The 13,960-nt window shown below is 38.6% G+C and overlaps 1 protein-coding gene across 1 annotated transcript in view; it reads right to left on the reverse strand.

The window, feature by feature from the left end:
* Window positions 1-2,026: 2,026 nt before the first annotated feature.
* NEXMIF (neurite extension and migration factor) overlaps window positions 2,027-13,960 on the reverse strand; it is a 260,325-nt gene continuing 248,391 nt past the window's right edge. Inside the window, exons 3-4 of the mRNA XM_002763016.6 lie at window positions 9,336-13,713; window positions 2,027-8,747 (exon numbers count right to left, since the gene is read on the reverse strand). Coding sequence (XP_002763062.1) covers window positions 8,654-8,747; window positions 9,336-13,713 — 4,472 coding nt within the window. The 3' untranslated portion in view covers window positions 2,027-8,653. The remainder of the gene's footprint in view (window positions 8,748-9,335; window positions 13,714-13,960) is intronic.

The following is a 13,960-nucleotide window of genomic DNA, read 5'->3' on the forward strand; positions in this document are numbered from 1 at the left end:
TGGTGAAAGTCTTTGAAGATTATCAGCTGTGCAATATTGAGGAAGTTTATTGCACCTCTCTTTGTCCCAATTTTCTTATATGTAAAATACAAAAAATGCATCCTTTGCAGGGTTGTTGTGAGAAATTATAATTCAGGTAAAGTAGCTGGCATATAGTTGACAATAAATAAATGAGTTATCATCTTGGGTCAGTGAAGAGGCAATAGACTAAGATATTCCATTATGATGTAGGGAAGATGTTTTGGGGAATTCATGCCCTTAATATAACAGTTTTTACTTTGTGACTTCCTCAAAATTCTATGTAAAATTCTGAATATGTTTGTTTCTCTGGGGAGAAGACCCACTTATTTAATTCATTTCTTAAAGTGGTATGTGGCCTAAAAGTTTAATAACTATAGCTCCAATTACTTTTAAGTAGAAACATATATTAAAACAGTGCCATAATCGCCCCTCCCCAAAATTAGGCCCATCAAAATCTCAAATCCAAGACAGATCAAATGTCTTTAGACAAAGAATTTGCCATCTTCCCTCTAAGTTCTGGTATATTGCAACTTTTGCCAGGGAAGAACAGAAAAGGAAACCACAGGAAAAAGAATGGAAGCACTCCCTTACCCCAACCCTACCACTAGTTTAGTAGCAAGAAGAAACTTTATCTAAGGCCATGTTCACCAGAATATACCTGTGAATCCTGCATAGAGTGAAGAATATGCATTTGGAATCTCTATCACATGTGAAACTTCTAGAAACTGGGAGAAATGAAGACTCAGAGCAATAAATATGTCTGATCATAGGGGCTTTAACTGCTTTGTCCCTCATTCTCCATCCTTTCCCACCCCATTAACCCTGAAATTCAAAACTTCTTTTATTTTCTAAATTAATGAGTTGGGGTTTGGTTTCAATGTCTGATGGTCCACGGTGAAGTAAAAAAGACAATATAGTGCATATTAAACAAAGGACTGATTGTCTTTTGGTATTAAATGATCTTATGTGATTTGACAATAAATAGTTTTTGTTTTTAAATAGTTCCTACTGAGCACAATAAAAAGTTGGCTACTATAAAGACTCTCCTTTCCATTTTTCTCATTAAAAGATTTCCAGGTCCTGCCTGGGCAACCTAGTGAAACACTGTCTCTACAAAAAATACAAAAATTAGTCAGGTGTGGTGGTGCACACCTGTAGTCCCAGCTCCTTGGGAGGCTGAGATGGATGGATCACTTGAGCTGGGAGGTGTTGGTTGCAGTGAGCCAAGATTGTGCCACTGCACTCTAGTCTAGGGAGCAGAGCGAGACACTGGCTAAAAAAATTTAAAAAAAAAAAAAAACTCCAGGTGTGAAATCCAAGTTCAAAAATCACTGAATTAGGGCAGTATTGCAATAGTCCAGGTGAAATACCATGAAAACTTGAATTAAGGCAGTGGCAACAGTGTTAGAAAGGCAGGAGAATTGAGAGTGACCAGTTGGATGTGAGGTTGGAAGAGGCATGAATTGCTGGCTTGGATGGATGGCAGCATCATTCACTGAGCTAGGGCACACTCAGAGGGTAAAGAGCTAGAACAAACTCAGACTTGAATAAATGTCTGAGGATGTTGCAGAATGTCAAACTAGAGACAGCCAGCCTACAAATGAAAATGTAAGCCAGGAACATGGGGGAGATTTGTGGACATCTGGGTGGTAGCTGAAGTGGTAGAAGTGGATGAGGTTATCCAGTGAGAAGAGACATTTCCTCATGCACGTCTTCCAATTTCTTTGAGTAGTGGTGTTCAAAACCAAGGAAGTGACTGTTGGCTCATGTTTGCCTCAACAACCGTGCTATGGCTAGCCAGAACTTCAGGCTCTGATGGGTGACTCAAATGGTTTGGGCAGTTGAAAGCAAAGTTCAATATTTCTAGACATAACAAATATTTTGAAATACTGGGCACTGTAGGGACTGAATTTGGAAAAGTCCTGAATAAAGGAAACAAGGTCCATGAGTGAGTGGTAAGTGACATAATGTAGGAACTGTAGGGAATTATGGAAAATCTGACATCTTTTGGGTACCAGGCAAATCAGCATTTATTACTTTCAATAAACAGCTTTAACATTTTGAGAGGACTGCACCTCTGCAGATTCCATCTGGATCACAAAACAAAGACACAATTTGTTTTAAGGTCTTTGAAGACTGGACACACTAGAAGATGATTCCTCAATTTGAGGGGCAAAAGAATCCCCTACATGAAACTCTAGCCCAGTGCTTCTCAAACTTCAATATGCACACAAAACACCTAGGGATCTTGTTAAAAATCAGGTTCTCATTCAGCAGTACTGGTGTAGGGCTTGGAATTTAGCATTCCTAACAAGTTCCCAGATGATGGTAATGCTGCTGGTCTATTCAAAGTGTTACTCAAGGTATTATTAGAACCTTCTATGGCAATTTGACATTGATGAGTGGACTCGTCTCCAAAAGGGTACCAACTTTTTGCAATTCGTTTATTTCCCCTTATGTTATGTTTGTCTTGAAATGTAATTTTACATGTTAAATCTAATACATTTGGGCTTTTATTTTGCATATCTTTTATTCCATTTAAATTTCTTAGAAATTCATTTTTATTGTGTTTTATAATAGTATTGTTCTGTGATGGATTGCAAAAGCTATTGGTCCCTCCCCACAGATAGTTTGAGAAACACTGCTCTAGATGATAAAGAATTTTTTATTTGGGACACAGATGTAATTATAAATGGTTTGATTTCTATTACATATGATTCTAAAGCAGTATTTTAAACTTTTCTTTTTATTTATTTCATAAACAATAACAAAACTCAGCTAGGTAACATTATGACAGTTTCACTGTACATTCAGTCACAAATATTTGAAACCTTCGCAACAAGAACAACAAAACCAGAAGTGTTACAAGAATAATTTACAAGAAAATCTATAAAACAGCAAGAAGCTCACAAATGTTCATTTTCTTTTGCACAAGATCACTACACTCTTTCACAACATGTTTTGTGTTACAAAATTTCAACAAAAGTGTATTTTTTTCTTTGTATTGTGGTTTCTAAAACCAGAAACTTTGAAGTAAATATCCTTTTATTAGCACCTAGTGGTGCAGAAAAAGGAAAACTCTCACATACAGACACTTCACAGCACTTTTCTAAGAAAAATATACACTTACAAAATATGTTACAAATTGGCACACTTAAAAATATACAAGATTTTGTAGGCGTCTTAAGAGTGATCCTTAAGCTTTATACTTCAATTGACTCTACAGGTTATTTATAAAGCTTAACTCTAAAAGAAAAAAAGGCAAATAATTTCCTAACATTTTTAAGTTGCAGTGTCATATGTCAAACAGAAACTTAGGTTACATTCATAAAAAGGGCCTCTAATGTTTTATTTTAAATTTTCTTAAATGCTTAAGGGGCTTGGGGAAGAAAAAAATGGGATTAATCATTTCCTTTAGCACCATAAATCAGCAACTTACTAAAGAGGTGCATTCAATTCTATGGAAACTAAGGACTAGTACATTCAAAACTCTGTAGGCAGCAAACTCCAGTCAGTGCTACAGGTATCCCAGTAGAGCATCTTAAGATTTCTACCCTCTTCACTGGGAGTGAAAAACAAAAGGCCTCTTCTAGTTTTCATTCTAAGCCTTTTTTTTTGTGCTGTAAATAACCAGTCATCTCTCAAAGAGGCAGAATGTTTTCAATATCTCTTTTCTTCTTTTTGAAATGGGATGTCATTCTGAGACTCAGAAACCCCTGAGCTTGTTAGATGAACAGACATCCTTTCTGTCTTATGTGTATGAGTGTTTCTTCAGTGTCTTTATTATCGATTTACCCAGATACTGATTTTGAAACCCTCATTCATACCCTAAACTTTGTGCGAAACCTCTATCTTTTACATTGTCCTTCTCCAATGTCTTACCTCTTAGTTACGATTCTGAAACCAAGAGTACATCTCAAGTATCACGTAGCTGCAATGGGAGATCTGCTTCACAACTGTAGCTAGTGTTTAATGCTGAGTAAAAAATGTGTCTTAAAGGGTAGCCTGAGTACTGTCATCAAAATAATCACATGCTGGTTGAGGACCCTCAAGCTGATGACAGTGTTTCCCAAGTTAAACAGCCCAACTAAAATTTTTTTCTCCCTTATTTGAGTCTTTGAGAAACCTTTACAAAATCCCTGGCCTACATTGTGTTGACAGGATTTCTGTGTGTTACTAAAAGTTTGATTTTGGTACTAAATCTTCCAAATATAACTACAGGCATAGTAAATTTTATGATTAGAAAACAAACCAACCTCACATTAGTTTTATTTTATAAAAAGAACATGTTTCTTTAGTGATGGGCAGTCATTAAAAAAAATCCCTAAATGAAAATGGGAACTCCTTAAATTAGATAATTTCTCAATAATAAAGGAGAAAACAAACATTTCTATTTCTAGCAATAGTTAGGACTAGCTAGTGCTCCATGCTCCTCTTCAGCATAGAAACTTAGCTCTCTTCAATTCTTGGAACTGTTCTGAGAGCATCCGTAAGCTGAAGACATGTTGGATCTACATCACACTGATCCAGATTGTTAATAGCAAGCATGGCTAAAAGGTCCTTGGATATGGTTTTTCTCCTTTAGGCAGTAAATACTATTAAAACCTAAACTAAAACAGAAAATCACTAGAACTGCAAAACCTCACATAACAGGAATTAGGATGCTTGCTAGAGTTGTTTATAGCTTTCAAAGCATCCTTTTGCCTCTCTCTTACACACACATACTCCTCTTCCTTGCCCTCTCAGATACGCAGATGCTTCCCAGCAAGGAAAAAATTCAGAGAAGGTGAAAGTTGTCACAAAAGCCCACCTAGCACCAAGGACTTCAGTGAGATGGCTGAAGAAGTGATGGTCAAAGTAATGCAGGAGGTTTGAAAACATTAGGAAAAGGTAAGGCCTTGACACATAGTAGCACAGAGTAACAAGAAGTCAGAAGGGAAAGCTGGGAGGAAGCAGCATATGTGAAGAAGCTGGTATAAGAGACCTTGGAGAGGCAGAGAGGATGGTCACTGGTTCAAGCCAGTTATCACAGCCCAAAGATGACCCCCAAAGTCTCAATACCCTGCTCCATATAGTATAGCACCTAACCAGGGCAGGAGATGAGACCTATTCTTACAGATCTTCAGGGAAAAGGAAATTCTAAGTTTCCTCAGTCATGTGGTATAATGTATCCATGTGTGCATGAATGTATGTTTAAAATTATATTTGAGGGATGAAATACCACCTATTGGGTACAATGTACATTATTTGGGCAATGGGTACACTAAAAGCCCAGATTTGACCATTAAGAAATATATCCATGTAACACAACTGCCCTAATCCATACAAATAAAAAAATAATTAAACAATTAGATTTAAAAATAGACAAAGCAATTAAAGGCAATTAAGAATGAGAAGGTTTCCCTTTGAACTTCCAGAAGAAAGCAGCCTGATGAAGGTTGTTGAGCCCTGACAATTTTGGGCAGGTGGGATATAAGACCATAAAAGAAAAATTCTAGGAATTTTCTTAAAAATTCCTAGAATTTCTTAGTTCTAAGAAAAGACCAAGGTCTGAGATTAAGTAAGAAGAATACGGGAGGTTACCATTTCAAGGAAAGTAAAGATTAAATGGGACTCTGTTAGAGAGGCAATACTAAGAAACAGCTTCTCAGAGAGGAGAGGTTAGAAGGGGGTGGTAATCAGGAATTTCAGAGGAAGGATAATATATATTTCTGACTTGAGAGATCAGCGATAGGGCAAAACACTATTTTTATACTCAACTAAGGCAGCTGGTTATGACAGGAAGAAAAAGAACTGTGAGAGCAGAGACAGGACCAACAAAATGCTAAATGATGAACATCTCAGAACACAATGTACTGAGAGGGATATTAAATGCAATTAAGAGAATAAACATCTTCTGCCTTGGCCTATTGCTCATTTCTCAAACTCTGTTTCTTGTTATGTTTCAGTACAAAGTGACTGGTTATGAGTCACTAATTTATATGTCAAAAACATATAATACACCGCAGGCCAATTAAAAAAGTGCTTTAAAATAACAATTCTCTTTGGAGGAAGGGATGAACTATGCCCTAGAATTGGCCCTTAATGGGCTCCATAGAAGCAAATGAAAGTATTTCCATTCCAAAGGACTTAAGATAGCAAGTTCTCACAAGGAAATTGTTTCCAACAGTTTCAGGCTGTCGTTCTACCCCACTCACACCCCATTCTCCAAAGCTGAACTGATACTGAAAAAAAAAAAAACTGGGACAACTGCTCCCATATTTATTTTTATAAAAACACATTGTATTAATGGAATCTTTTCTTTATTTTTTCATTAATTGCCACCTTTTGATTACATAGAAAGCACTCCACTCCTCTAAGCCAGCAGGTGATGTTGAGGTCTAGAGTCTTGGGGATCACAATACAGGCAGAGTTGGTGATTCCAAGCCAAAACTCAGCTGCAAAACAGAAAGACAAAAACAAAAACAAAACAAATACCAGTTCCTAGGGACTGGCCATGGCATTTAGTACAGCTAGCTATCAGAGCAGAGAAATAGAAGGTTTTCCAGTTTGGTTATTTTCCCTTTTAGATGGTAGCTATAGAGCAGGAGACATGTTTCATCTGGTGCCTTTCCACTAAGTAATTTTCTAGGGCTCACTGCACATAGAGCATCAAAGCCTAGGAATGGGCCTGAACAAGCCTCACAGAATGCTCCTCACCCACTCATCCCCACAGACACAAGAGACTGACGCTGGAAACATACACGATCAAGAACACAGGGTTGTTCATTTTAAGATCCAGCTGTAAGGAGTAGAGCACGCTGGTGAAAGGAATCATGGACCGGGAAGTGTATATACTTATATACATGGCAGGCTTCCTTCCATTTCTCTCTGACTACTTTCAAATGTTGCTTCTCTGTTTGTGAATACATTTAGGTGGCATTGACTAATTAGGTTCATATTTTGCTTAAAATTTTCCTTTTGAAACATCTTCCCTTTTTTGTTAAATCCCCTTTTTCCCTTCCCACTTATTCTCCACCCTCCCACCCCAGCCTATATATTCACAAGTTAATAGGTTAGTAACAATATTAATAAGAATAGTAACAATGACAACAACTAACAATATTAATAATATTAATACCCTATATCTGTATAGCACTTTATGATCTACAAAGCGCTTTCACATCCATTATCTCATCTGTGCCATAATGCATCAGTCATGATGCATAGGCCTTCAATTGTGCAAAGAAAAGAGATCAAGTGTTAGAAGTCAACCGGTGAATAAAGGGGAAGAAAAATTAGTAGTGAGGAGTGTTAGAGATGTGAATGTTTTTTTTAAAGTATGGGAAGGACTGAATTAAAAATGTGATTTAAAAATTTGTACAAAAAATTGAGATTTAAATTTAGTGTGTGGCATCAAATACTCGTTGTCCTCAGACTAAGTATATAAGGCCAAAATCAGTTGTTGCCACAAATTGTTCATCTTATCTGATAGTAAATGTACTTTACTAATAGGAAGAAAAATTTGGTTGAACTGGGATGCCTTAACATTTTCTTTAAATGACATTGGCATTGCAAGATTAAACACTGAAAGAACACTAAAGCCATGATATGAGTGCACTTTTGACAAAACTGGAATAAAACATTTAGGAAACTATTTAAATAAAAGCATTCTATATACTTCATTTATCATTAGTGTTGATTTTATAGCTATTTTTTATAATTTATCCCAGACTATTATAAAATATATAAAACTGAGATATAAAGTATCAGCTATATAACTTTGCACTTTAAATAATTTTCAGCTACAGATTTTGCTTTTAGAAAACAAACTTTCAAAGCAGCTGTTTTGTTTCCTTGTAAAAGGTTCTGTAAATGCATATACTTGGGTCCCTGATGGACTTAACTGTTGTGGCCTTCAGACTTTTTCCAACATTTTAACCCTTAGACAATGGAACAAACAAATCTTTATTGTGCCTTGTTTAGCCGTTCATGTTTCCACACAGGACAGTAGAGTTTAAAACTTTAAAAGAATGTATATGTGTGTGTGTATACATACATACACCCACACACACCCACACCCACACCCACACCCACCCCCCCCCCCCCACACACACACACATATACATATACATATATATGTTTGGGTGTGTATATATATCCATTTAAAAATTATTAATGAGCTTTAAACTATGGGTGAATCTGTGAGATGAGGTAAGAAAATTTGGCACATTTCAAACAGTATCCTTTAAATTTTGGTAAATTGTGTAACACAACATATTTTTTCACCATGATCTACAGGTGCTATCCACATAAGTGGGGTTTGTTAATAGCAAGAATCACTGGAATGTTTCTAGTAAATTAACAGGGACAAGTTCCCCAAACACAACCAAATGTTGATATAGAAGTAAAAATATATACAGTACAGTCACTTGTTTGTAGTTTGGCACAACGTTTTCCATTTTCTCCTTGTGAGTAAATAGTGCATAAACTACTTGTGCAACTGTATGACTTTTTAAGTCTTTTACATAGAACATCAGATTAAAGTTTGCTCCAAAGACGTATTCCCACAATTTAAAATTCTTTTCTTTAATCACTTACATATTAACATACATACCACAAGGCATATTTTGAAAGAAATAAAACACAAACATCAAATGTCTTTCTGGAAAATGCGAGTCTCTTCTTCAAAGACAGGTAAAACCCAAAAGGTTGTTTCTGCTTTTAGGAGATTGTAGTTAGAATCCCTGCAGAAAAATCAAACAATTTATGCCATCTTAGTTTTAGTGTCTGTCCCACAAAGGGATCATATAAGCTAAATTTGTTAACATCATACAAATGCCGTATGATATAGAAAAAGATACAAATAGCATGGGGCACTAGAAAGCCCTCCTGATTGCCACATGTCCAGATTTTGTTTTCCAACTAACGCTCTTTTTGTTTAAATTATCTTGGCTTTTTGTCTACATGATTTTTAAATTCTATTTTCCAAAATCTGTCTTACTGCAAAGACTTTTACTTCCAAAAATCATTCAAGAACATATTTTAGTTCTGTTTTCTTAATATGTAATAACTAGTGATGAATAGCAGAAGAAAAAATAGCTTTGTTAGAGCTTATCCCTAGCCAAGCCACAACAAAATTGCCCAATCTTTTGGGTGGCATTAAGGTATAGGGATTTTCATGCACTTTAAAATTTTCTTTTTAATTTTAAAAAGAAAGGAATGGGACAGTTTCTTTCATGCAAATTTTTGCTTTTAAGAGGGAAAAAATGAGGGACTGCAGGCTTAGTAGGTAGTAAGGGTGCATCATTTCAGCCATATTGGTGCAGTATTACCTCAGTTTTTCAAAAGAAGCTGTCCCAGACTCATCCTTGTGGACCTGCTCTCGCTCCATGTGCTTTCCCTTACATTTCTCATCTCTCAGGGCCTTGGAGCTGGATTTGTGACGATACAACTTTTTGTGTGTCGGTCCGTTATTGCCTAAAGTGCTCATGTTACTATACTTTTTATCAAAGAAGGTAGAGCGAGAGTCCTCGTTATAACCAGGGATGTTTGCACGACCAGGATCACCTGTTGTTGCTTTCCCATTGCTTTTGCTGACACCCTTGATTGACCTGTGATTCTTAGTGGCTCCTGGTGACCCACTGTTGATCTTTTTCTTAGACTCCTGTGGTGTCCCAGCCAATATTTTGAGGGTTTTTAATTTTAGACTATTGGACTCAGGGGAGTAGAATATGTTGGGATCCCCATGATGCTCCATGGGTTCCCAAAGGGGCTCTATGGAAGCCATCATGAATCTCTGCACATCTGCCATACCAGAGGCAATGTTAGACAAGATATAGGAAGGCTCCTGAAATTCCCGTTGGTCATCATCTAGAAGGCTGTTGGTGTTGGTGCCCATGCTCATTTCACTCCAGCCTGGGCTGCTTTCCTTCCCCAAGGCCCAATCTCCACAAAGTCCCTTTTGACTTGGCATCTTCATAGAGGTCACAGGGCCACCATGCTGGATACATTCAGCTAATGTCTTCCCAGTGGAGGATATGCTGTTAGTTTGGCCTCCTCCACGGCCAATGCCAATTTGCATTTTCTCTCCATTGATGGCAGCCATGTATTTCCCTTTCTTTGTGGACTTAGACACCTGGCGGGAGTTTTTTCCAGGTGGCTTTTCAATTCCCTTGTTGTTGCCTTTGAGGGACTTTTTCCTGGTGTTTTTCTGAGAAGAACTTTGGTTCACAGCCCCATTCTTGCTGGGTGAACTTTTCTTTCTTGATTTTGACACTTTGTTGTTGGTACTATTTTGACCAGATGGATCATTAAATGTTGACAGGCAAGGGTTTTTTTGGAGCAGGCTGACAGAATCCTCATCATTGAACATATGGAACTGAAACTGGTGGTTATTTAAAGTAAATCCATCCTCCATTTGGACCTGCTGTGAAAGGGTACTAGAGTCCCACTTGATTTTTTCCACACTGTCCAATGGTCCTGGGACACCCTCTTGGAAACCCTTCAGTGTTCCTAGTGTCTTGATACCCTCACATCTGGTAATTTGAGGGGAAAGACTAGGGGTGTCCGGTGGGGACATCTCTGAAAGGGAAGAGTGGCGGAATTTGTCAGGGGTGAAGTTGGATATATCCAGGAGGTCAGTGGACTCCTTTAGTGGTGCTATCTCATCAGTGCTCTGCTGGATCACCAGCTTAGGGCTGCAATGGGCCAGGAAATCATCAGTGATATCGTCATCGCCATCCTTTTCACAGGACTTCAAGCTTAAGGAGCAATAATTACTTGAGCTGACAGAGAGTGGGGCCATTGAATCAAAGCTAAAGAGCCGACCATTGTCCATATTGACTGGCCCCTGCTGGAAAGGGAAGCAGATCTCTCCATTATTAAAGTGACATAATTGGTAAGAGTCATCAGATGGGATTTGGGTGTCTTGTACAGAGTCATACAGGACCTTGTTGCAATTACTGCCACCACTATTGAGGCAGATTGGATTGTATGGCGTAGGTGTGAGGTTATTTTCCATAGAGACTACTTGGGAGGCTCCAAATTCACTGGATTGGGTTGGGGCTATCTCCCTTGAGACTTCAGCCATGAATTCCTGGGTGCCAGAAGTAGTCTTGTTGGGCCATACATTTCCATAGTTGCTTGATTCCATTTTAAAGTGATGAGATGACTGCTGCAGCTCAGAATCAGAGGATGAGGTGAGCACACAATCCTGGGTAGGCTGGAGAGGTATAAATGATTTTTCGGTTTGAGTGAGGCTGCCTTCATTTTGGTCTGGAGAATGGTGGCTGAAGTATGAGATACTAGTGTTATTTGACAAATCAGAGGCATCTAACAATGTCTGCAGATACCCTCCAGGGATAACAGGTATATTAGTGGTAACATTAGCAGACGATAAAGGCGTTTCAGAAGAGCAGGTCGTTGGTAGAAAAGTGGAATTCTTAGTAACCTTTCCCTCATGAAATTCAGATAGATGGGAACTGTTTGAGATCCCAGTAATAACTTCATTCTTTAAATTGGCTTTAGAGGATTGGTCTTCCATGAGAGGGCTCATTTGAACGATTGGCTTGCTTTCTTGCCCAGCAGCTTTGACTTTCTTAGATTTTAACCTAGCTTCACTTTTAAATTTGATTTTGTTGAGCACTTTCCTCTCTGGCCCCTTGAACTCTGTGTCTTGGGCTTTGACTTTCACTGAGTCAGGACCTGTGATGTCATTTAAATGTGATCCATTTGAACAGCTAGGGGCAGCCATAGTTGCTGACTTCAGTGTACCTTTTAGGCCTCCATCTTCTTTACGATTGCTAGCTTGCCTCTGATCATTGCATAATGAAACCTGTTTATTACTTGCTGAAATTTCAATGGATGGAATTCTTTGAATCCTGTGCCTATTGCCAAGTTTAGATTTTCGTTTGCGAGCAGGTGGCAGAAATGACACCTCAAAGCTACCTGGTTCAAAGCTTTGCTTTTGGGAAAAAGGTGTCTTGATGGAGTCCGTGTTGGTGTTTCTCTGCTTCTTCTTCTTTTGCCAGAAGCCTTTCAAGGGTGCTAGCTTGGAATATTTGTTGAGCTGACTCTCACTCAAATTCACTGTTGTCTCACTGGCATCCACCTTACCCAACTTCACCAGCATGTTCTTTTCACCTTTAAAGCGATTAATGATGATATATTTGATAATAACAGGGGGCTCCTTACGGGTTACTTTTCTTCTCTTTTTGGGACACCATTCATCATCATCTTCCTCTTTGGAACAAACTGGCAGCCATTCCTTCCTCTCATTTACTTTTTCACCCTCTAGTGAGTCAACATCATATAGATAATCTTCACTGTATCTGACCTTTCTCTTGGCTCGCAGCCCATAGTTTTGCTGGGAGGAGGAGCTGCCAGAGTTAGTGTCCCGAGCCATATAGCGACTACAGTCCTTGATCTCACCCATAGCATCATATGAGACCTCAATGAAGGAATTATCATCATTGAAATTCCCTGATGTCTCCAAGGAATTGGCAAGATGGCCCTGCTTTGGATTCTTAAGTTGCTCTACTTCAGTCCCACTGCATGGTTTATTTAAGGCAGATTTTTCTCCATTATCCTTTCCATCTTTCTTCTCTATACCTTTGTCTTCCTGTCCTTCCTCTTTACCTTTCTTCTTGTCCAAGTTTTTATCTTCCTCCCCCCAGATGATGCTCACATCAGGGACCTTGAATTGGGAAAAATCACTGCTCTGCTTCAGGGCCCCACTCTTAGACTCTCGCTTGGGGCAAGTAGTAAAGACGCTGGGGAAAAAGTTGAATTGGGCATCTTCCTGCATCAAAAGAGTAGTCTTGTCTCGAACGTTGTCCTGAAAGGACTCATATCGAATTTTCAGGGAGCAGACATCACTGCCTAGTGTTGATTCATCATCATCAAACATATAGTTATCCACATCTTCTTCAGAGAATAGGTTGACAGACAGCTCATTCTTGGAACAGAGGTCAAGTAGTTCAATCTTACTTTCACTAATGAAAGTTTCAAAGTAACCCCAATCCTGATTGGAATTTGCAAGCAAAGCTTCTTCTGTATTGCACTTGTCTAACAGTAATGCCTCATAATAGCTTTTCTGAGCTGGATCCTCCAAGTCAATGTCAGGTTTCTCAGTTTCTCGTCTGTCTCCTACCCTTGATTTATGTAGGGGGACGCCTAGGAGCTGGTCTGAGAGCAGCTGCTCTCCATATTTCATATTTTCTCCAGCATTAATACACTGAATCCCTATATCAGAGACTGCACATGTTTCATAATCCCTGTTTAGATCACCAACTTTCAGACTGATCCCTGGCTCAGGATCTTCTGCATCCTTGGATTCCATGAAACAGCCTAAGCAAGTCCGACTTGGCTGCATGAGGCAGTCCCCATTCAGAGCTGACATGCCTGCAGGCTCCATTATGGCAAATGGAGTTTTCTCACACTCATTGGGAAGGGACCATGTGTTCAGGCCTTTTGCAATGCCAGATGTGAGGGAGATGGCATTCACAGAAGCACTATTAGCAGCATGCTCGGGTGCTTCAATCAGGCCCAAAGGAGAGGGCGGGCTCTGCATACAGGGCTTCTTAGAAGGTAGAGGCAGGAGACCTCTGGGATATATCACGGTTTCCTTTTGTGCCACCGGTATAGGCTGGATAGGTGCAGCAGCTTCTAGAGCTGCAAATGATTTCATTGCCACATCTTGGTCCTCTGAGTCTAGAGAAAAGGGAAAGAAATGACAGGAATAAAATTAAGAGTCTTAGACAAGACTCATTAAGTCTCTTTCCCTTGATGAGTTTGGTACTTGATCTTATTATATAAGCTAATTCTTCACATCTCTAGCTTTACAAATAAAAACTACAATGTTAAAGAACAATCCTGATTTTATATTGAACATTCATGGAAGTGAAAAATAATAATTATTTAGGCCAAACTTCTTCCTCAGAGAAATACAGAGCTTTCC

This window comes from Callithrix jacchus, chromosome X (assembly GCF_049354715.1).
Source record: "Callithrix jacchus isolate 240 chromosome X, calJac240_pri, whole genome shotgun sequence".
NCBI classification, from domain to species: Eukaryota; Metazoa; Chordata; class Mammalia; order Primates; family Cebidae; genus Callithrix; species Callithrix jacchus.